The 23,824-nt window shown below is 38.0% G+C and overlaps 1 protein-coding gene across 2 annotated transcripts in view; it reads left to right on the forward strand.

The window, feature by feature from the left end:
• Positions 1 to 23,824, forward strand: part of specc1la (sperm antigen with calponin homology and coiled-coil domains 1-like a) — a 50,693-nt gene that overhangs the window by 20,071 nt on the left and 6,798 nt on the right. The window contains exons 5-15 of one of the 2 annotated variants that reach the window (XM_062051551.1): positions 326 to 533; positions 5,689 to 5,762; positions 11,328 to 11,503; positions 14,319 to 14,482; positions 14,637 to 14,758; positions 15,895 to 15,985; positions 19,869 to 19,958; positions 20,034 to 20,193; positions 20,339 to 20,441; positions 22,614 to 22,730; positions 22,826 to 22,885. In XM_062051551.1, the coding sequence (XP_061907535.1) occupies positions 326 to 533; positions 5,689 to 5,762; positions 11,328 to 11,503; positions 14,319 to 14,482; positions 14,637 to 14,758; positions 15,895 to 15,985; positions 19,869 to 19,958; positions 20,034 to 20,193; positions 20,339 to 20,441; positions 22,614 to 22,730; positions 22,826 to 22,885 (1,365 nt within the window). Of the gene's footprint in view, positions 1 to 325; positions 534 to 5,688; positions 5,763 to 11,327; positions 11,504 to 14,318; positions 14,483 to 14,636; positions 14,759 to 15,894; positions 15,986 to 19,868; positions 19,959 to 20,033; positions 20,194 to 20,338; positions 20,442 to 22,613; positions 22,731 to 22,825; positions 22,886 to 23,824 lie in introns of those variants that run through there. The other variant, XM_062051552.1, reaches the window with a different exon arrangement.

The raw sequence follows: 23,824 nt of genomic DNA on the forward strand, positions 1-23,824 counted from the left end.
AAATTAGACCCTCCAACTCTCCAAATGTCACTAATTATTTGAAACATAAACAGTGCACATCTCAATTGACTTGAATGTAGTCGGAGCCTTTCTGATCTTAGTGGTTGTGGCTAAACAACTGTCAAGCCATAGTGTTTATACCAGGAGTATTTTAAGTAAAAACTATAATTCATTATCACCACATTATCATCCATTCTCTTCATAATGTTGGCCAAACAAGTGAATGTGAATGCAATGTTAGCTTCAGTTTCGAATGTGTTTCTGTCCTGTTGATATTTTAATGAGGGATGCCTATTTACCTGTGTGTGTGTGTGTGCGTGTGCAGCTTGATAGGGAATATAGAGACTTTCAGCAGCAGGTGCAGCAGCAAATGGCTGAGCAAGATCGCATGCTGGAGAAGCAGCGCATGGAGCTGCAAGAGAAAGAGACGGAGATTGTGGACATGAAGGAAACCATCTTTGAGCTGGAGGATGAGGTGGAGCAGCACCGAGCTCTGAAGCTACATGACAACCTCATAATCACAGACCTTGAGAGTAAGCAGCTAACGCACGCATGCACGCACACACACACACACACGATTCAATTTTCATTTCATGCAGGAATGCATGCAAGTTTGTTAGACTGATGAAGGTGCCCAAACGGTGTCGCTCCCCTAAGATGAGTACGGTAGACGTGCAGTGAGGTTCATGGCTGGTGAGGCACTATTTCTTTTGAGTAAAAAAAAAAATAAAAAAAATATTTGTGTTCGAATCTGTGATAATAGAGGTTTCTCAATAGGAGGATATCTTGAAAAAGGAGGTAATATTTGTACAAAAAAAATGTTTTCAAATAATTAGAGATGTCCGATAATGGCTTTTTTGCCGATATTCCGATATTGTCCAACTCTTAATTACCGATTCCGATATCAACCGATACTGATGTATACAGTCGTGGAATTAACACATTATTATGCCTAATTTTGTTGTGATGCCCCGCTGGATGCATTAAACAATGTAACTTTGCCAGGAATTGATTAACGTGGACCCCGACTTAAACAAGTTGAAAAACCTTTTAGTGGTCAATTGTACGGAACATGTACTGCACTGTGCAATCTACTAATACAAGTTTCAATCAATCAATCAAAAACAAGGTTTTCCAAAATAAGAGAACAACTTAAACTCCAGTTATGGAAAAAAGTGCCAACATGGCACTGCCATATTTATTATTGAAGTCACAAAGTTCTTTTTTTTTTTTTAACATGCCTCAAAACAGCAGCTTGGAATTTGGGACATGCTCTCCCTGAGATAATCCTAATACCCACTACAACTATGGGAAATACTATACTTTGACTTTCACAAAGTGCATTATTTTTAATTTTTTTTGAAACATGCCTCAAAACAACAGCTACAAAAACAATGAAGGCACACAGCTTCAGTCCAGAGTATACTAGAGCAGTGGTCCCCAACCTTTTTGTAGCTGGGGACCGGTCAATGCTTGTTGACCCGGGGGGGGGGGGGTGTTGGAGGAATTATTATTATTATTATTTTATTTTTTTCATAAAGAAATACAATCATGTGTGCTTATGGACACAGACTGTATTGATCTATATTGATATATAATGTATGTACTGTATTTTTTATGTTGATTTAATAAAAAAAACAAAAAAAACATATTTTTTTTATTTCTTGCTCGGCCCGGTACCAATCGGTCTGCGGACGGGTACCGGTTGGGGACCACTGTACTAGAGCATACATGCCAACCTTGAGACCTCCGAATTCGGGAGATTGGGGGGGTTTGGTGGTAACGGGTGTTGTATATTGTAGCGTACCGGAAAAGTTAGTGCTGCAAGGAGTTCTGGGAATTTGTTCTGTTGTGTTTATGTTGTGTTACGGTGCGGATGTTCTCCCGAAATGTGTTTGTCATTCTTGTTTGGTGTGGGTTCACAGTGTGACGCATATTTGTAACAGTGTTAAAGTTGTTTATACGGCCACCTTCAGTGTGACCTGTATGGCTGTTGACCAAGTATGCCTTGCATTCACTAGTGTGTGTGAAAAGTCGTAGATATTATGTGATTGGGCCGGCACGCAAAGGCAGTGTTGTCTGGGTGGAAATCGGGAGAAATTCGGGAGAATGGTTTCCCCGGGAGATTTTCGGCAGGGGCACTGAAATTCGGGAGTCTCCCTGGAAAATCGGGAGGGTTGGCAAGTATGACCGGGAGACGCAACTGCTCTGTACTTCTCCCTACGTCCGTGTACCACTCCGTACAGCGGCGTTTTAAAAAGTCATACATTTTACTTTTTTAAACCGATACAGATAATCTCCGGTACTACATTTTAAAGCATTTATCGGCCGATAATATCGGTAGCCCGATATTATCGGACATCTCTACAAATAATTCTTAATCCCATATTTCGTTTTTTAATAAAACTGAAAACCCATCCACGGTTTTTATTTGTATGTGTCTATCCCTCTACAGGAAAACGGTGAGTTGTTGTACATGTATGATCACCTTCTCTTTTGTCTGAAAGTCCAGTTTGGAGAAGTTTTAGAAGTTGGATAAATAATCCTTCATTTTGGCAGTCAAATTCATTCAGAGTATAAAAATGAAGGCACCACTGTATTTCACTTGACGTGTCGCTGACTCTAGCTGATAAAATTGACGTTGGTGCGGCTGTTTGTGAATTTCAATAAAATAAACAATAAAAAAACGGTGGCGCTGCAATTTTCTGTAAACCTTCGTGGTGAGCCACACTGCAAAAAGTCAGTGTTCAAAAACAAGAATAAAATATATAAAAATGAGGGGTATTTTACTTGAACTAAGCAAAATTATCTGTCAATCGAACAAGAAAATTCGGCTTGTCAAGACTTTCCAAAACAAGTAAAATTAGCTAACCTCAATGAACCCAAAAATACCTTAAAATAAGTACATTCTCACTAATAACAAGTGCACTTTTCTTGGTAGAAAAACATTAGACCTTTTTGCTCAATATGTTGAAAAATATTCTTAAATTAAGTAAATGCTAGTGCCATTATCTTGACATAATGATATGCGCTCAGCATCATGATTTTTTTTTTCATGCTTGAATTAAGAAATTATTACTTTAAAAAAGTAGTTTTATACTTGTGAGTAGAGATGTCCGATAATATCGGTCTGCCGATATTATCGGCCGATAAATGCGTTAAAATGTAATATCGGAAATTATCGGTATCGGTTTTTTATTATCAGTATCGGGTTTTTTTGGTTTTTTTTTTAATTAAATCCACATAAAAAACACAAGATACACTTACAATTAGTGCACTAACCCAAAAAACCTCCCTCCCCCATTTACACTCATTCACACAAAAGGGTTGTTTCTTTCTGTTATTAATATTCTGGTTCCTACATTATATATCAATACAGTCTGCAAGGGATACAGTCCGTAAGCACACATGATTGTGCGTGCTGCTGGTCCACTAATAATACTAACCTTTAACAGTTAATTTTACAAATTTTCATTAATTACTAGTTTCTATGTAACTGTTTTTATATTGTTTTACTTTCTTTTTTATTCAAGAAAATGTTTTTAGTTTATTTATCTTATTTTATTTGATTCATTTTTTTAAAAAGGACCTTATCTTCACCATACCTGGTTGTCCAAATTAGGCGTAATAATGTGTTAATTCCACGACTGTATATATCGGTTGATATCGGTATCGGTTGATATCGGTATCGGTAATTAAAGAGTTGGACAATATCGGCATATCGGATATCGGCAAAAAGCCATTATCGGACATCCCTACTTGTGAGTGTTGATGACACAGCTTTGCAACAGTTGATATTGTAGTTTCAAGCATGTTTTACTCAATATAGGTCATCAAATCTCAGCAACAAGCTGTATTATCTTACTTAGATAATTTAGGACCAAAACCCTTAAAACAAGTAAAACACTCTCACATAAAATCTGCTTAGTAAGAAGAATTATCTTATCAGACAGAAAATAAGCAAATATCACCCTTATTTGACATATTTCATCTTACTTAGATTTCAGTTTTTGCAGTGTAGAGTACTGCACGCCTGCCGTGTGACATTTCTCTGTACTCGATCGTCCAAATATAGATAATAATGTCACACTTGCATGAAAAACATTGCAGAGGTTGTAGAAAGTCAATGATTTTTTTCTGCTAACATTATCTTGGCATACAAACAGAAACAGCCTTTGACGTAGGCTTGTAGCTGTGTGCATTTATTTTAGATACACACCCTGGATTCCCTGTCCAATCTGGCCTTGCGCATATTCTCCCATCCATTTAAATTCTTTTGCCCTTACGCGCTTCTGAGGCTGCAATAACCCTGGCAGGTGAAACACTATATCGCAAAAATAAGTGTTGGATGTAAAGCCCTGTACCAACATTGCCTTCTATTCTAGTACAGCTCTCATACCCCTATGAGTTACCTGGCTGTTGGCAGGAACACGATCCTTGTCTTTTGTCTGTGACTCAACAACACATGCCATTCTTTGCTTCTTTTGGTTTCAACAAAGTTGATTCTCAGTTCGTCATATCGTTGCTGTGACTCAGGAGGCCATTTTACGATAAAATCATGTGTGGATTAGCTGCGCAGTTTCAGTCAGCAAGAATAAAAACGGAAATCTGGAAGTAGTTGACTAACTTTCTGTGAAGAAGATTTATTGTATGTGTCAGGGCCAAGTATGTAGGGAAAGGTTCCGGACAGAGTCAGTGTAAAGATAAGGGTAGTCCGTTTATATACCATACACTGCAAAAAGTCAGTGTTCAAAAACAAGAAAAAAAAATGCAAAAATTAGGGGTATTTTATTTGAACTAAGCAAAATTATCTGCAAATCGAACAAGAAAATTTGGCTTGTAAAGACTTTCCAAAACAAGTAATATTAGCTAACCTCAATGAACCCAAAAATGCTTTAAAATAAGTATATTCTCATTAATAACAACTGTACTACTATATGAGTATGTATTTTCTATTGTTTCATTGAAAATAAAACAGTGAAGTCCATTTGGCTGTCATCTGTTTTGATTATGAGACACAATTGTGTCAAAGACATGATTTTTTTTTTCATGCTTGAAATAAGAAATTATTTCTTTAAAAAAGCAGTTTTATACTCGTGAGTGTTGATGACACAGCTTTGCAACAGTTAATATTCTAGTTCCAAGCATGTTTTACTCAATATAGGTCATCAAATCTCAGCAACAAGCTGTAATATCTTACTGAGATCATTTAGGACCAAAACCCTTAAAACAAGTAAAACACTCTAACATCAAATCTGCTTAGTGAGAAGAATGATCTTATCAGACAGAAAATAAGCAAATATCACCCTTATTTGAGATATTTCATCTTACTTAGATTTCAGTTTTTGCAGTGTAGGCTGAAGTTGTTGCTAAATTTTGCAGCTAACAGCAAATTAGCAGGACTCTGGAGCAGGCCTTTTAGAGTTTATTTGCCAACTATTTCAAGTATACACACACTGCACTGTGGCATTTGCAGCTATGGCGTTACATATACAGTACTCACACACTATCTACGCAGTCTGTTTGTCTTGGGTAACACATTTTAATTAGAAACATGTTTCCCATGTGTTTTTAGCGACGACACACTGATGGAGCTCCGCTTCAAGTGTCTGGCAAACAGGATTTTAGCGAGTACATCTCCTCTGTAAACAGTTCATTGAAATGTAATGTATCTACTTTCTTTCTCAGACTCTGTAAAGAAGCTGCAGGACCAGAAACACGATATGGAGCGAGAGATAAAGATCCTTCATCGCAGACTCAGGGTAAATTGGGCCTCGGCACCAGTCCCAGTGGACGTACTGTCAAAAATGGCACATGTCCCTCGTTTGTTTCGATTTCAGTCTAAGGATAGCCCCTTAAGAGGCGGCATCTCTTTTTCAAGGCAGTCCCATTTAGCATAAACTGACGAATAGGGACGTCAAAAATGAGTTAACTCGTGAATAATCACAAAGTCTTATCACGTTACCATATTATCAATCAATCAGCTTTATTGTCCATTCTTACATGTACAAGACACATAAGAACTGAAATTACATTTTCGGCACAATCCCGCTAAGAGCAGACATACGTTACAGGGAGACAAGACGGGACCGCCAACGGATCAGCCTCACTTAGGCGCTCCTCAAAAAGGTGGGAAAAAGGTGACATTGGGGGGAGGGTGGAAGTAAAAAAAATATCAGTCTGAGGCTGGACCCTCAGGAATGGTCCAGACTGAGTCCGAGGAAAAAAACCTCACATAGCATGGCACACATAAACAAGGTACATTTAATCACAACAAACTCGCAACAAAGTCATCCAACAGGACCTTGGAGGCCAGCAGCTGCTGTTAAGCGCTGCTCAGCCCCCACAACCCCGGAGGAATAAAGCAGTGGTGAAGGCGTTGATTGGGGAAGGGTATATGCGTGCATGTATGCCCAATTAACTTGGGTGAGATGTTGGATTGTCTTTATGGGCCGAGGCCGGCCCCAAGAGTTCAAGAGTTCAAGAGTCCGACCCAGGTGCTTTTGAAGAAAAGGGAAAGGTCAAAAGCGTCCATCTTTGAGGAGTCCTCGGGGGAGTGTTTTCAAACAGCCTGTTCCTCAAGGCCATTCGAGGGAGTCAAATCGTAGATTAAGATGTTGTTGTTTTTTCTTCGAGCAGTCAAAACAATGACATTCCTGCTCTATATGCTGGCTCTGACAATTCCAATTTATTCTTTCTGTAACATCATCAAGATCGAATCTACCTTGCGATTCAAATCAGCAATCGCTCCAGTCTGTGATCCCACAGCACGACCCATTCCTTCCATTGCGTTGAACAGCCTGTTGGCCCCTTGAGTGGCTGCCATCGTCTTCCGAATTTGACGATACACCAGAGCAATGCCCAGCCCAATCAGCAAATGCCCTGCGATCACAGCTCCAAATAGGTAGATGTCTTCCACGTCCTCGATTGAAAGGACTGAGAGGCACATGATTCTCCAAGTATTCCAGGAATCTCTCACGTACCCCGCAGCAATGGTTCCATCAGGGCAGCCAGGCTCCCCCGAGCCTCTTTTCCTTGTCGAAAAGACTGTGTCAATTGCGTCGAGAGTCCAGTTGATCAAATTCATTTTAATGTTTAGATTTGAGGACAGCTCAAGAAAAGAGGCTTCAAAATAGTTCAAACAAGACAAAAACAAAGAGAGCAAGCAGGGAGGGAAGGAGGGAGCGGAGAGAGATGCGACCGCCCTCACCAGTGGCAAGACAGAAACCATGAATTGATTAACGTGGACCCCGACTTAAACAAGTTGAAAAACTTATTCGGGTGTTACCATTTAGTGGTCAATTGTACGTAATATGTACTGTACTGTGCAATCTACTAATAAAAGTTTCAATCAATCAATCAAACAAACATTAATCATGTACACTACCGTTCAAAAGTTTGGGGTCACATTGAAATGTCCTTATTTTTGAAGGAAAAGCACTGTACTTTTCAATGAAGATAACTTTAAACTAGTCTTAACTTTAAAGAAATACACTCTATACATTGCTAATGTGGTAAATGACTATTCTAGCTGCAAATGTCTGGTTTTTGGTGCAATATCTACATAGGTGTATAGAGGCCCATTTCCAGCAACTATCACTCCAGTGTTCTAATGGTACAATGTGTTTGCTCAGAAGGCTAATTGATGATTAGAAAACCCTTGTGCAATCATGTTCACACATCTGAAAACAGTTTAGCTCATTACAGAAGCTACAAAACTGACCTTCCTTTGAGCAGATTGAGTTTCTGGAGCATCACATTTGTGGGGTCAATTAAACGCTCAAAATGGCCAGAAAAAGAGAACTTTCATCTGAAACTCGACAGTCTATTCTTGTTCTTAGAAATGAAGGCTATTCCACAAAATTGTTTGTGTGACCCCTAACTTTTGAACGGTATTGTATATTTGCATACGAATCACGCAATTTATTTTGAGCGCATTTGCTCCTTTACCTTTAACTGCAAATGGTTACCTGAAAGGTTGTAATATGGTCAGGGATGAGGAGACTCGACTGTTGTGCTCACTGGCACATTCCGCTTCAAAATACACCCAGACAGGAGTTCAGATAAAGCTTTACCAGGTTTTGAGCAAATAAATGACGCTAGGGGTGTAACGGTACGTGTATTTGTATTGAACCGTTTCGGTACGGGGGTTTCGGAGGTGTACCGAACGAGTTTCCACATGGACATATTAAGTCGGACATATCGCACGTTGTGTAAACAATGCACACCGAGGCACAACACACGGCATGCTAGCAGCTAACGGGCTACGATAGACTGACCATATGTCCTCTTTTCACCGGACATGTCCTCTTTTGCAGAGCTGTCAGGGCGGAGTTTCTTAAATGCCTCAAATGTCCGGCTAATGTTTTAAAGGCCCACGGCACATTCTAAAAATACTATTAAAATAAACAAAAACATAACAAAAGTGAAATAAAAAAGCTTAAAGGTTAAATGTAATTTAGAAAAAGTTGCAATGTTGACTAATAAAACAAAGCTGGTTTTTTTTCTTTCAAACTGTCATTGCTCAAAACATAATATTGAATCAAAATCAATGTTATTATGAATTATTGACCTATCCAAGGTTCCGATTACTTCACATCAAATATTCCACTAAGAAAAATATTTTTAGTGGAAGATTTTGCAAATTTGGTAAATAAATAACCCAAAAATTTATATTTTGTTTTCTTACTGTACCGAAAATGAACCGAACTGTGACCTCTAAACCGAGGTACGTACCGAACCGACATTTTTGTGTACCCTTACACCCCTAAATGACGCACATTCAAGTAAAAAATGTTTGTGTATGACATTCTGACAATAAAGTTGCATTTGTGTCAAAATAACGGGGTCTATTTTAGGTAAATTTAAATTATGTAAGCAAGTAATTTACTGTGATTAATCACGATTAATCCAAATTCAAAAGTGTGATTAATCTGATTTGGAGAATGACTCATTTGACAACACCATTTTTGAATCTTGATTAGATCCTCACTGGTGGGCAGACTTGCCGTTAGCTGCAATTAACATACCGTATTTTTCGGACTATAAGTCGCATTTTTTTTTCATAGTTTGGCCGGGGGTGCGACTTATACTCAGGAGCGACTTATGTGTGAAATTATTAACACATTACCGTAAAATATCAAATAATATTATTTAGCTCATTCACGTAAGAGACTAGACGTATAAGATTTCATGGGATTTAGAGATTAGGAGTGACGGATCAGTGTTTCCTATAAACTGCCAAGATACCTGTGGCGGTGGGGGCGTGGCTATGGGCCTGGTCACCATGACATCATCGAGTAATTTGCATAATTCACCACAATGATATGATTTTCTCTAAAAGGTTTAAAAAATGTATACTTACTAATTAATAATAACAGTTTTGTTTTAAACGTCCATCCATCCATCCATCCATCCATCCATTTTACAATATAATTACAACACTTTATGTACATATTTATATACAGATTTGAACAACAAGTTATTCACTAAAATATATTTATTAATTGTGGTTCTTACAAAAAATATATCTTATAAAATATAAAAGCTAAAATGTCTCTTAAAGCTCTGCCCCTTTAATTAGTGCATACTAAATAATTTAACTTTAGCCTACTACTACAACCATATTATTTACCAGCAACATAAAGTGAAACAGAGGCGGAGGTGTCCTGCCACAGTCAGTAACAAATAAACAGAAAACAGTAGTGGTCAAATACCAATAAGGCAACAAGAGAAGTATCCTACACTTCTCTTTTGTAAAGTAAATCTGAACAGCCTATATGGGCATCTACATCAACTATATGATTTGCCTGAGCAGCTGGACAGGACAAAAAAAATTAATAATAATTTAAAAAAAAAATAATAATAATAAATTTTTTTTTTTAATTTTTAAAAAAAAAATTTGTGGTGGACGTAATTCTTTCGTGGTGGGCCGCCACAAATAAATGAATGTGTGGGAAACACTGCAGATTGTTCGGTAAACGTATAGCATGTTCTATATGTTATAGTTATTTGAATGACTCTTACCATAATATGTTACGTTAACATACCAGGCACGTTCTCAGTTGGTTATTTATGCCTCATATAACGTACACTTATTCAGCCTGTTGTTCACTATTCTTTATTTATTTTAAATTGCCTTTCAAATGTCTATTCTTGGTGTTGGCTTTTATCAAATAAATTTCCCCAAAAAATGCGACTTATACTCCAGTGCGACTTATATATGTTTTTTTTCCTTCTTTATTATGCATTTTCGGCCGGTGCGACTTATACTCCGGAGCGACTTATACTCCGAAAAATACGGTACTCTATAAAGCTAAAGTTAAAGTACCAATGATTGTCACACACACACTAGGTGTGGTGAAATTTGGCCTCTGCATTTGACCCAACCTCTTGTTCACCCCCTGGGAGGTGAGGGGAGCAGTGAGCAGCAGCGGTGGCCACGCCCGGGAATTATTCTTGGAGATGCTGAGTGCCAAGCAGGGAGGTAATGGGTCCCATTTTTATAGTCTTTGGTATGACTCGGCCAGGGTTTGAACTCACGACCTACCGATCTCAGGGCGGACACTCTAACCACTAGGCCACTGAGTAGGTATATTCCATCCATCCATCCATTTCCTACCGCTTGTCCCTTCCTGGACAAGTCGCCACCTCATCACAGGGCCATAACATGTATTTCAGGTCAGCAATGTACCTGTTGCTGTTAATTATTTTCATTATTTAAATGCTTTCAAATATGTTTTTACCCCTCACAACTCAAAAATGACCACAAATGTTTCACTCCCCCATGTACAGTCCACAGCTGTAAAAAAAAAAACCAGGAAATATTTTCATTTACTATTGTTATTTTGATGCTACATTTGCTGCTCTATATGCCGCCAGGGACAAATAAAGATTTTTCAATGTGAATTTATCAATCAATCAATGTTGACTTATATAGCCCTAAATCACGAGTGTCTCAAAGGGCTGCACAAGCCACAAGGACATCCTCGGCTGAGATCCCACATCAGGGCAAGAAAAAACTCAACCCAATGGGATGACAATCGAAACCTTTGTAATTTAAAACTTTGGAATATGAGAAATGGGTCTGGAATTACTCTTACAGTAATAAACATGATCATACCTAAACGCTTTGCTTCAAATGCTTTTGAAGACATGCTACCATCAATAACTTGTAAGATTTTGTAGGATTGCCATGTTTTCAACCAGCATTTAACCACCACTGTTATAAAAAAATTGCAGTTTCTGTGCTAATGGCTACTTGCGACGCCTCATTAGATCTTGCGCCTAATGCGGTTGCTTAATGTAAACACGCTTTTTCCACACAGGAGGAGTCGATGGAGTGGCGTCAGTTCCAGGCAGACCTGCAAACGGCTGTGGTCATTGCTAATGATATCAAGTCCGAAGCGCAGGAGGAGATTGGAGACCTTCGGCGCCGGCTGCAGGAAGCCCAGGAGAAGAACGAAAAGCTGAGCAAAGAGCTGGATGAGGTCAAGAGCCGCAAGTAAGCCACAAAACTCATGTTTTATAAGTCCAGTTCAATCTTTTTGTAAAAGACAGACTTATTGAATTGTATGAGTAAACTAGTGTTGCAACAGATCTCTGCTATTCAGAGGGATTACATTCCCAGACGCTTCATGAATGGCGGAAAATATGCGAATAATGGACACTTATCTTTGTCTCTTAGGGTGGACGCGAGGCCACTATTACATACTACCTTTACACTGCAGGCCAGCATCAATCATATCTGATTTTTTTTTTTAGTTAACAAGTAAAATGTGATCTTTATCAGCCTCAACGTCACTTGCATGCGCAGTTCTATAAAGTGAAAACAGTATCGAAAACTAAGGAATTTGACCGTATTTCGTAAATGATCGATAAAGTTGCTACTACAGGCGAAAACAACACAGGTCAGTGTGATCAATCATTCATCAAAATGTTTTTATTTATATAGCCCTAAATTATGAGTGTCTCAAAGGGCTGCACAAGCCAAAACGACATCCTCGGTTCAGATCCCACATCAGGGCAAGGAAAAACTCAACCCAATGGGACAATGAGAAACCTTGGAGAGTGTGTTAGTGGGTTTGTGCCCTGGCTGTTCTAGAGGAAATTGGCAGGAGGAGGAAGAAGACAATTGTGAAAGGAAATTGATTGTGACATTGATTGTCTACAGACAAGGTAGACTGCAATCCTTTCACAGAAGCTTTAAACTTATTCAATGGGTTTGAAGTTGAAGATTCGATTGTAGGTTATTCCAAGCCTTCGGTGCTGAAAACCTCAATGCTTTCTTGCCCAGTTCAGTTCTTACTTTGGGGACGACAAATTTCAGAACATTCATTGAACGAAGATTGTGACTTCATTGTTTCTTTGTTAAAAGACAAGACAGATAAGATGGAGTGATACCCAGAATGGTTTTGTAGATGAACACATACCAATGATTGAGGCATCGAGCACATAAAGATGTCCAGTTAACCATTAAGTACAACACACAATGGTGAGTAAGGGGAGCGCAGTTGGTGATGAATCTCAGTGCCCCGTGGTACACACTATCCAGCTTGTGGAGACAACCAGCAGTAGCATTCACGTACAACACATCTCCATAGTCAATAACAGGTAAAAAGGTTGTTTCCACCAATTTCGGTTTCACAGTAAAAGAAAAGCAAGACTTGTTTCTATAATAAAATCCCAGTAAAAGTTTCAGTTTTTATTACAACATACTGAATGTGCTCCTTAAAACTCAAGTGGTCATCAATTAAAAATTCTAAATATTTAAAAGAAGATACTAACACAATGTTTTGCCCATTTCTTGTTAAAATGTTCTCACACAGTGCTGATCTTACAGTTTTTGATGTGGTGAAGAACATGCACTTTGTTTTCTCTGCATTTAAAACCAGTTGAAGATAGAAAAGTTGTTCTTGTACTCTGCCAAATGCATGTTGTAAATATTTATGTAACTCGACCACAGATGACGTAAAAGTCACAAACAGCTCGCATTGCTGTTTAGACCAAGAAATACTATGCCACATCTACCTGCACTTGTAATTATTATTATTATTGTCCTTTTATTGCTACTATAGTAGTTGGATACAGTATATTACGTTGTGCTTGTGCACTTTACTGTTTGTGTCTCGTCTTGTCTATGCATAGGACAGTGAGAAATGCAATCTTGTTCGTTTGTATGCCTTGCACATCATGTGAAGAATTGACAATGAAGCCGACTTTGACTAGACCGCAGTTGCATTTAAAAAGATCCAGATTCCAAACGTCATCAAATTGCGATAAACGTAATAATTATTTGCAAAATTAATACCGTATTTTTCGGACTATAAGTCGCAGCATAGTTTGGGCGGGGGTGCGACTTATACTCAGGAGGGACTTATGTGTGAAATTATTAACACATTAACGTAAAATATCAAATAATATTATTTAGCTCATTCACGTAAGAGACTAGACGTATAAGATTTCATGGGATTTAGCGATTAGGAGTGACAGATTGTTTGGTAAACGTATAGCATGTTCTATATGTTATAGTTATTTGAATGACTCTTACCATAATATGTTACGTTAACATACCAGGCACGTTCTCAGTTGGTTATTTATGCCTCATATAACGTACACTTATTCAGCCTGTTGTTCACTATTCTTTATTTATTTTAAATTGCCTTTCAAATGTCTATTCTTGGTGTTGGATTTTATCAAATAAATTTCCCCCAAAATTGCGACTTATACTCGAGTGCGACGTATATGTTTTTTTCCTTCTTTATTATGCATTTTCGGCCGGTGCGACTTATACTCCGGAGTGATTTATAATCCGAAAAATACGGTAGCTCCATCTTTTGACACTTCTTCCACTCCCGTCCTTGCACGCTACACCGCTACAACAAAGATGACGGGGAGAAGACACTGCCGAAGGTGAGCCACGTAAATAAGACCGCCCACCAAAACGGCGCATCCGGAAGCCACTGTCAGAAAGCGGCTTGAAGATGATCTGTAAAACATCATCCATGCAACATTTTGACCAAAGAACCACCATAACATGTTATGTAGACCACAAGGAAGTGTTTTCCATTTAGTAAAAAATCATAATACTATGACTCCTTTAATGCGCCTTATAATCCGGTACGCCTTTATGTATGGAAAAAGATCGAAGATATACCATTCGTCGGCAGTGCGTCTTATTGTCCGGTGCGCCCTATGGTCCGGAAAATACGGTATTTTCTATTTCATTTACCATTAAAAAAAACTAAGCAAAAAAAGGTATCCAGGAATATGGGGGGCATGAATTTTCTGTATTAAAGAGAGTATTAAATGTTTTTTAGGCAGGATGAGGAGAGAGGCCGAGTGTATAACTACATGAACGCAGTGGAGAGGGACCTGGCAGCACTCAGACAGGGCATGGGCCTCAGTCGTCGATCTTCCACCTCCTCTGAGCCTTCGCCTACCGTCAAAACACTTATCAAGAGCTTTGACAGTGCCTCACAAGGTACATGCCACAAGGACTGGAATCTCACAATGTTGACCTCATGTTTATTAATTGGTAGAGCCTTACCAAGTACCTGAAATTTCTGTACCATAGACTTTAGAAAAAAACATGGTTTTAATAGAAATGTGTGTGATGCACTTTCTGTATCTTTTAGCGTTGCCACCTTCCAGTGTTGCCGCTGTGGCTCCGACAGCTACAGCCTCCCCAATACCACGCACCCCTCTCAGTCCCAGTCCCATGAAGACGCCCCCAGCAGCTGCTGTATCACCCATACAGGTACACGGGGGAAAAAAGCATGCCTCAATAAGGTTTTAATGACTATAAAGAGCAGTGTATATAAGGTAAAGGATATTTTTAGCAACTCGTCATGCTTTTCAAAATGAATCTAAAAATTATATTGGATACATTTATTAATTTTGTCATAAAACATGTCAATCATCCCAAAATAAGAATAAGCAGTTTGACACCAACAATTAAAAGGTAATTTTCTCCCTGCTGAGAGTGGTTTATACAGACATTCCCTCCCTTTCTGCAAAGATGATGATGTTTATCATTTTCTGCCAGAAAGAAAACAAAAACAGACTTAGTACAGTGCGTACTAATATGATCCAGCTAAGAAACTATTCAAACTCAAAAGTGTTTACAAAGTACAAGGAGGAAGAATCCTGATAAACATCTTCAACCCTATTGAAAAATGTGATTATCTCATTAACTGAATCATAATTTACTTAACTATTTATTTATGAGAACACTATTTATAATTTATGCATTCAATATTCATTTACTTACTCATTCATCTGTTTATTTACTTACTCATTTATGTATTTAATCACAGTTGTGTTACAGATTGAGTACAAACAAATGTGTTAGAAAGTGCTACAAAACAAAAAGGGGTAGGATTTAATAAGCTCTGCTTCTTCCTACTCATTTTGGCGAAGTTGGTAGAGTGGCCGTGCCAGCAATCGGAAGGTTGCTGGTTACTGGGGTTCAATCCCCACCTTCTACCATCCTAGTCATGTCCGTTGTGTCCTTGGGCAAGACACTTCACCCTAGCTCCTGATGGCTGCTGGTTAGCGCCTTGCATGGCAGCTCCTGCCATCAGTGTGTGAATGTGTGTGTGAATGGATGAATGTGGAAATACTGTCAAAGCGCTTTGAGTACCTTGAAGGTAGAAAAGCGCTATACAAGTATAACCCATTTATCATTTATTTATTTATTTATTTTTAAACATGCTGTAATGAGAAAATGGAAATATGTGATGTATCATATTGTAATTGTATGCATGTTCCCATGCATACAACCCTAACCCTAACCCCAACCCTAACCCCTAACCCCTAATCCTAACCCTAACACAATAACCATAATTCATAACCAAATTTCAACCAATATGTTTGACTTGTGTGCTTTTTCAGAGGCATTCGGTGTCCACATCTCTGTCGGCAGTCAAGCCAATCTCCTCCCTGAGTGACAAGAGGAGCAGCTACTCCGACATTTCGATGCCACGTGAGGAAATATTTCTAAAATTCAGTTTCTTGCGTTCAAAAGATCTAAAGAAATGTATGTCAATATTCCTAAACATTGGAAGAAGTTATGTTATCTCTGTTTAAACCTGATAAGAACATTAGTATTTACCAAAGGATCCCCTCATAAACGGTTTTGATGTAAATGTAAAGACTATAATATTACATTCACAGACCCATTATAATGTGTTTATGAGTGAGGGCAAACAGGTAGCACCAAATGGGCTATAACTAATAAACAAATGTATGGGAAACACTGATATAGTACATTTTACATGGAGGAGCCGTGACTGAATGTAGTGTGTTAACAAAAACAATCACAATTTGCACGATTGTACCAAGAAAAATTCCTAGTTTGTGAACTCGTTCTCAAACAATGGCAATAAAACTATTCTGATTCTGATTCTGATTCTGAGTCGGTCTTACAAGCTGCTTACAGAATATTGCTGTTTACAGATTCCTGCCAGTAACAGATCCTAGGGTAAACAAAAGTGACATAGCCCATGTCAGTAATGATTGGGATGTTTCCTCCCTTTTTGTATATTAGATACAGTTTGTGTCAGAGTAGCCTGACAAACTGCATTATCTATGTGCAGAGCTTTTTCGAACTTGGGATTTAGAGTGTGTTTATCTTCCCTTTTTGGTTACTGTATGAAATGTGACTATATCAGTGCTCTTGGGATTATAAACACACCACGTTTTTAATATGAAGTAGCAGAAAAGAAGAATTAGGCTCACATAATTTACTAGATCAACTCGACATCCATTGCACCCAGGGGGGTCCCCACATCTGCGGTCCCTTCCAAGGTTTCTCATTTTTCCCATTGGTTTGAGTTTTTTCTTGCCCTGATGTGGGATCAGAGCCCTTGTGGTTTGTGCAGCCTTTTGAGGCATTTTGTGATTTAGGGCTATATAATTACACTTTGATTTCTGATTGATTGATCATTTTGCTCCCACACTGTGAAATACAATTTCCTTTTCATGCACCATGCATTTTATAACGATACAGCGCAGTTAGGAAGTATTTCAATCATCCCCCTTTGAGGTTATAAGTTTACCCATTACAGAAACATGACCAGTCCATAATTGTTATGGTTTATTGCAGGGGTCACCAACGTGGTGCCCGTGGGCACCAGGTAGCCCGTAAGGACCAGATGAGTAGCCCGCTGGCCTGTTCTAAAAATAGCTCAAATAGCAGCACTTACCTGTAAGCTGCCTCTATTTTTAAAATTGTATTTATTTACTAGCAAGCTGGTCTCGCTTTGCCCGACATTTTTAATTCTAAGAGAGACAAAACTCAAATAGAATTTGAAAATCCAAGAAAATATTTTAAAGACTTGGTCTTCACTTGTTTAAATAAATTCATTATTTTTTTTTTACTTTGCTTCTTATAACTTTCAGAAAGACAATTTTAGGGAAAAAATACAACCTTAAAATTGATTTTAGGATTTTTAAACACATATACCTTTTTACCTTTTAAATGTATTCCTCTTCTTTCCTGACAATTTAAATCAAGGTTCAAGTATATTTATTTTTTTATTGTAAAGAATAATACATCTATTTTAATGTAATTCTTCATTTTGGCTTCTGTTTTTTCGGTGAAGAATATTTGTGAAATATTTTTTCAAACTTATTATAATTTAAAATTCAAAAAAATTATTCTGGCAAATCTAGAAAATCTGTAGAATGAAATTTAAATCTTATTTCAAAGTCTTTTGAATTTCTTTAAAAAAATGTTGTTCTGGAAAATCTAAAAGAAACAATGATTTGTCTTTGTTAGAAATATAGCTTGGTCCAATTTGTTATATATTCTAACAAAGTGTAGATTGGATTTTAACCTATTTAAAACATGTCATCAAAATTCTAAAATTAATCTTAATCAGGAAAAATTACTAATGATGTTCCATAAATCCTTTTTTTAATTTTTTCAAAAAGATTCGAGTTAGCTAGTTTTTCTCTTCTTTTTTCCGGTTGAATTTTGAATTTTAAAGAGTCGAAATTGAAGATAAACTATGTTTCAAAATTTAATTGTAATTTTTTTCGTGTTTTCTCCTCTTTTAAACCGTTCAATTAAGTGTAAATATCATTAATTATTAGTAATAACATAGAGTTAAAGGTAAATTGAGAAAATTGGCTATTTCTGGCAATTTATTTAAGTGTGTATCAAACTGGTAGCCCTTCGCATTAATCAGTACCCAAGAAGTATCTTTTGGTTTCAAAAAGGTTGGTGACCCCTGGTTTATTGTAATAGAAAGAGACAGAATATCAACCACAAATGCAGAACAAAACATTAACTAAATGTTAGAAATTTAAACCAACCAGCAAGAATTCTGACCACGATCAGGCTGATCTGTCCACAATTTAGTCCTTGCTTAGTGAAAAATAATTGGACAATAGAAGATCACAGTCTCACACCCTCCCCGTGGAGCTCCGAACAAAATGTCACCTGGTAGGGTGAGGATGATAGTGAGGACGGTAAGGGACCAGAATTAGACCTAAGTATCTTGTTATTGATCTCAAGGGAGATGAGTTCACGATCACCAGGAAAAACTTTGGTAACACACTTTGCTGTGATAGACTAAGAGCCTGCAGTGTTCTCCTGCTTAATAAAGCTCTTAAGCATCAATCAAGGAGAGTTCTCTGCTGGTACAGGAAGACTTCACCGTACTGAGGGGCTAATGAATGAGACCATGTAATGTAGACTCTTGGATAAAAACCTCCAGAACATTGAAGATGGGTTGTGAATGGGTGTGACCAAAAAAACATATGCCCTAGGCAAAAAAAGGAGTGGCTCAAAAATAAGTGCTTGAAGATCCTGCCGTGGCCTCGTCAGACTCTGGATCGGAATCTCCTTAGAAGTCTGTAGAGGGAGTTGAAACATCAAGTTGCCAAGCGACAGCCTAAAAACCAAAATTTGGTGAATATTTGTAAAGACGAATGTGCCAAAATCCCCTTTTAGGAAGAAACTTCTAACCCGTCTGCTTGCAAAAAACGGGTTCTTTACCAAGTACTATGTATTATTTTGCTCGGGGAATCAAACACATATTAGTTTATAGCCTTTTATATGTTTTTTGTTGTTGTTGATATACTGATAAATGGAAAATGGTAAATGGGTCATACTTGTATAGCCCTTTTCTACCTTCAAGGTACTCAAAGCGCTTTGACATTATTTCCACACTCACATACTTGCCAACCCTCCCGATTTTCCTGGGAGACTCCCGAATTTCAGTGCCCCGCCCGAATTTGTCCCGATTTTCACCCGGACAACAATATTAAGGGCGTGCCGTGATGGTACTGCCTTTAGCGTCCACTACAACCTGTCGACGCGTCCGCTTTTTCACCATACAAATAGCGTGCCGGCCCAGCCACGTGTTGTATGCGGCTTTAGCATACACACGGAAGTGACTGCGAGACATACTTGATCAACAGCCTTACAGGTCACACTGAGGGTGGCCGTATAAACAACTTTAACACTGTTACAAATATGCGCCACACTGTGAACCCACACCAAACAAGAATGACAAACACATTTCGGGAGAACATCCGCACCGTAACACAACATAAACACAACAGAACAAATACCCAGAATCCCTTGCATCCCTAACTCTTCCGGGCTACAATATACACCCCCCCAACCCCGCCCACCTCAACTGACTGCATGTGTGACTTATTTGCAATGCTACGAAGAAATAATAAAGCACTACACATTCTGTGGATATTCTCTCAGTATTCTTCTCTTATCTTGTGAGTTCAGGTTTTGCTTGTACAAGGTTTAAGCCACAGTGGAGTTGGTGCCACTGTTTAGTATTCTCTGAACTCAGTGGAACTTTAACTGAGCACTAACGCCGAATGTTACACTGTTACAGCGGAGCATCTTCTCAGGGGAGCTCCAGCCGGTAGGCCCTCATCCGTTCTCCAGAGGGTCTCCAATACTGATTCCACCAAGACCATATCGAGTTGGGTAACTTATTGAGGGTTTAAAACTAACTCTGTGATCAATATGTTACAACTTGTTCATCCGTTATACCCAGTGTCCCGCCGCAGTAGCGAAGAGATTAAGAGGGATATGTCCAACCAAGATGGGACGTCCTCGTCCTCCCTGATGGCCATGAGTGTTGCATCCTCTCCACTCTCTCTCTCGTCCTCCTCACCCACCGCCTCCATCACCCCTACAGCACGGAGCCGGCTAAGGTACCGTAGTGATGCTTTCGTATACACTGTAAGGTGGCTTCTATGTACTAAACATACTCCAAGGTAACTGAACAAGCAGGATATCATCTTGCAAGAGAATGTTTACACGTTTCAAATGGATGGATGGATGTTTCTTCTGTTAAAGAGAGGAGCGAAAGGACCCACTGTCGGCGCTGGCCAGAGAGTATGGAGGCTCCAAAAGAAATGCCCTGCTGAAGTGGTGCCAGAAGAAAACTGAAGGTTATCAGGTATGTTGATGTACTAAAATCTACCATTATGTATTGTTTGTGAAATGCTTGACTGGATTTATTGACAAAGCAGCAAATAACAAAATGGTTCTTCCAACATAAATATGCAGTAAATATTCTGAAGGTGTGAATTTATTACTGAGAGAAAATGAGTAGCTCCTAACCCTTAAAGCTAACAAACACTAGACCCCAATGGAACCAGCTTAAGTCGGTAACCAACTCATCAAGTCCCGGTCCACAGTGTTATTTTTATTACCAAACAGTGCCCACTTAAGCCGATGTCGACATTTATTTGAGATCCAAACAAGTCCATCCATCCATCCGTTTTCTACCGCTTGTCCCTTTTGGGTTCGCGGGGGTTGCTGGAAACTATCTCAGCTGCATTTGGGTGGTAGGCGGGGTACACCCAGGACAAGTCGCCACCTCATCGCAGAGCCAAACAAGTCATTTCTTTTAACCCTTGTGTAATGTTCATATTGTTGTTACTCAGCCAGCGTTTGTGGGTCTGATGGACCTGTTGCATTTTGTGGCTTTTAATGCCTCACAACCTCCTTATTGTTTCAGAAACACTGAGCCAGTCTGAGGTGCGTTGACATAAACAGAAGGGATGCTAAAAAAAAAAATGTATTCACATCTAAATCGTGATTTTTTTAAAATGTTTTTATTCTAAATCGATTCATAATTTCTGTGAAATTATTTCAAAAATAATTGTTTATTTTTTTTGGTGCAAATTATTAATTTTTTTAAGAATCAATTTTTGGATTAAAAACAACAAACAATTATTGATTTTATTATTACTAATACTTTTGCTATTAATTTGTTTTTCCTTTTTTTTGTATTGCATTTAACAAAGCGCTATATAAATCTAATCCATTATTATTATTAATATTACGTCCTCTCAATTGCTTTGTACATTTATATCTTAATTAAAGGCTTAGTGGCCACATGCGTGGACAGCACCTTTTAGCTCTTATTTCCAAAATTGTGTACACTACTGAATTGGGGTCTTATGGCCGCTTATGTGGACACTTATACTGCCATCTGGTGGTGTCAGAAGAGTATAACATACAATGGAATTTGGAAAAAAAAAGTGTAAAAAATAAGAATTAGCATGTCACTAAACATGATGTACACGTTTGTGTACTTATGGACTAAGTACATCATATCAAAAGATGATTCTTAGTTTTTATTCTAATTAGGGTCCAACAAGCCCAAATAGCAAAGATAAATTTAAAAAAAAGCATGTAAACAAACAGCTTGGGCCTTAAGAGGTTAAGTATTGTAAAATATTGTTAGCTTGATTAACATTAAGTGATTTTTTGTAAATCAAATCGAAAGACGTTTTTAGACAAACACTTTGCGTAAAAGTCGTACATCAGCAGAGGAGCTTTTGTAACTCGTAACCCGTTTTGAAAAGGTTTTATAATAATTTATATACCAAATATATTACGAAAATTGTGTTGAATCGAGAATCGATTCTGAATTGAATTGTCACCACAAGGGTAGAAATTGAATCGTGAGGTGCCCAAAGATTCCCACCTCCAATAAATAGCAGATATTGGCTCAAAAATGTGATATTGCATCATATCCGTATCTTTTTTTTCTACTGACAATGATATCAGTGGTGCGATGACCTCATCAAACTGTGCTGTGCTCCACAGAGCAACACGCTTGCTGTTGGCATGTCAGTGGCGTATAATTATTTTCAAGTTTCTCCTCCGGATTGTAAATATTTCCTTTGCAATGAGTATAAAGCGCTGGTTATGCTATCTGGGTGCAAAAGGTCCGTCTTCAATACCTCCAATCTTCCTCAGCAAGAATCCCTAGGACTCACACGCGGGGTTTATGCATCAAAAATAACTAGTAGTGGGTACTGGTGTTTTGTCGTAGTTAAGTGGTGCATAGCTAATGTAAGGTATGGTTACCATGGTACCTGACGTCTGCTCCAGGAAGTATGCAACATTACACATGATGACATAGCTTTACCCATCCCCATGTAATCACTTAGCATCTACCATCTGCTTTTGACAAATAAAACAAAATGTGTATTTTTGGTGAAAATGTATTGATAAACTGACTTGTCAAATGGATTGTGTGGGCATGAATTATTTTTACATAAATGTTTTATAAATGCCTTCAAGTGTTTAAGTGATCTTCTGCCATGTTTTCCAGAACATTGACATCACCAATTTCAGCAGTAGCTGGAACGACGGTCTAGCGTTTTGTGCTGTGCTCCACACCTACTTGCCCGCCCACATCCCGTATCAAGAACTCACCAGCCAAGACAAGGCACGTACTGGCCTGAGGGCAACCCCATCTGTGGGAACCCACCCTTGTGATCTGAAATAAAAAATGACTTCGTCTTGTCTTTTGTTTGGCTTCAGAGGAGGAACTTCACCTTGGCGTTCCAGGCCGCAGAGAGCGTTGGCATCAAATGCACTTTGGTAAGCATTACTCTGAAGGCTATCTTGGAAAAAAATCTGAACTCCTGTCACATTATAATAATCAAAGTCAGCCAATGAATACTTCATCTAAATGACAACACTCCGTATATAATGTATGCAGCATACACTGCAAAAAGTCAGTGTTTAAAAACAAGAAAAAAAATACAAAAAAGAGGGGTATTTTATTTGAACTAAGCAAAATTATCTGCCAATAGAACAAGAAAATTCGGCTTGTCAAGACTTTCTAAAACAAGTAAAATTAGCTAACCTCAATGAACCCAAAAATACCTTAAAATAAGTATATTCTCACTAATAACAAGTGCACTTTTCTTGGTAGAAAAAGAAAATGAGACCTTTTTGCTCAATATGTTGAAAAATATTGTTAAATTAAGTAAATGCTAGTGCCATTATCTTGACATAGTGATATGCGCTCGGCATCATGATTTTTTTTTTCATGATTGAAGTAAGAAATTATTACTTTAAAAAAGTAGTTTTATACTTGTGAGTGTTGATGACACAGCTTTGCATCAGTTGATATTCTAGTTTCAAGCATGTTTTACTCAATATAGGTCATCAAATCTCAGCAACAAGCTGTAATATCTTACTGAGATCATTTAGGACCAAAACACTTAAAACAAGTAAAAAAAACTCTAACATAAAATCTGCTTAGTGAGAAGAATTATCTTATCGGACAGAAAATAAGCAAATATCACCCTTATTTGAGATATTTCATCTTACTTAGATTTCAGTTTTTGCAGTGTAGCTGAGTCATCCTTTTCCAAGTCATAGAAAAGAAAAAAGGTAACAAAAAAATATCTTAAAGCATATAATGATGAATTAAAAGAAAAAAAATCCACATTTTTAATAAACACAAAGAAAAACAGCTAATTTGTAAAGATTTTTTAAGCTTTATATAATTTTTTTTATAGTTCTTGCATA

Source organism: Entelurus aequoreus, linkage group LG06, assembly GCF_033978785.1.
Source record: "Entelurus aequoreus isolate RoL-2023_Sb linkage group LG06, RoL_Eaeq_v1.1, whole genome shotgun sequence".
NCBI lineage: Eukaryota > Metazoa > Chordata > Actinopteri > Syngnathiformes > Syngnathidae > Entelurus > Entelurus aequoreus.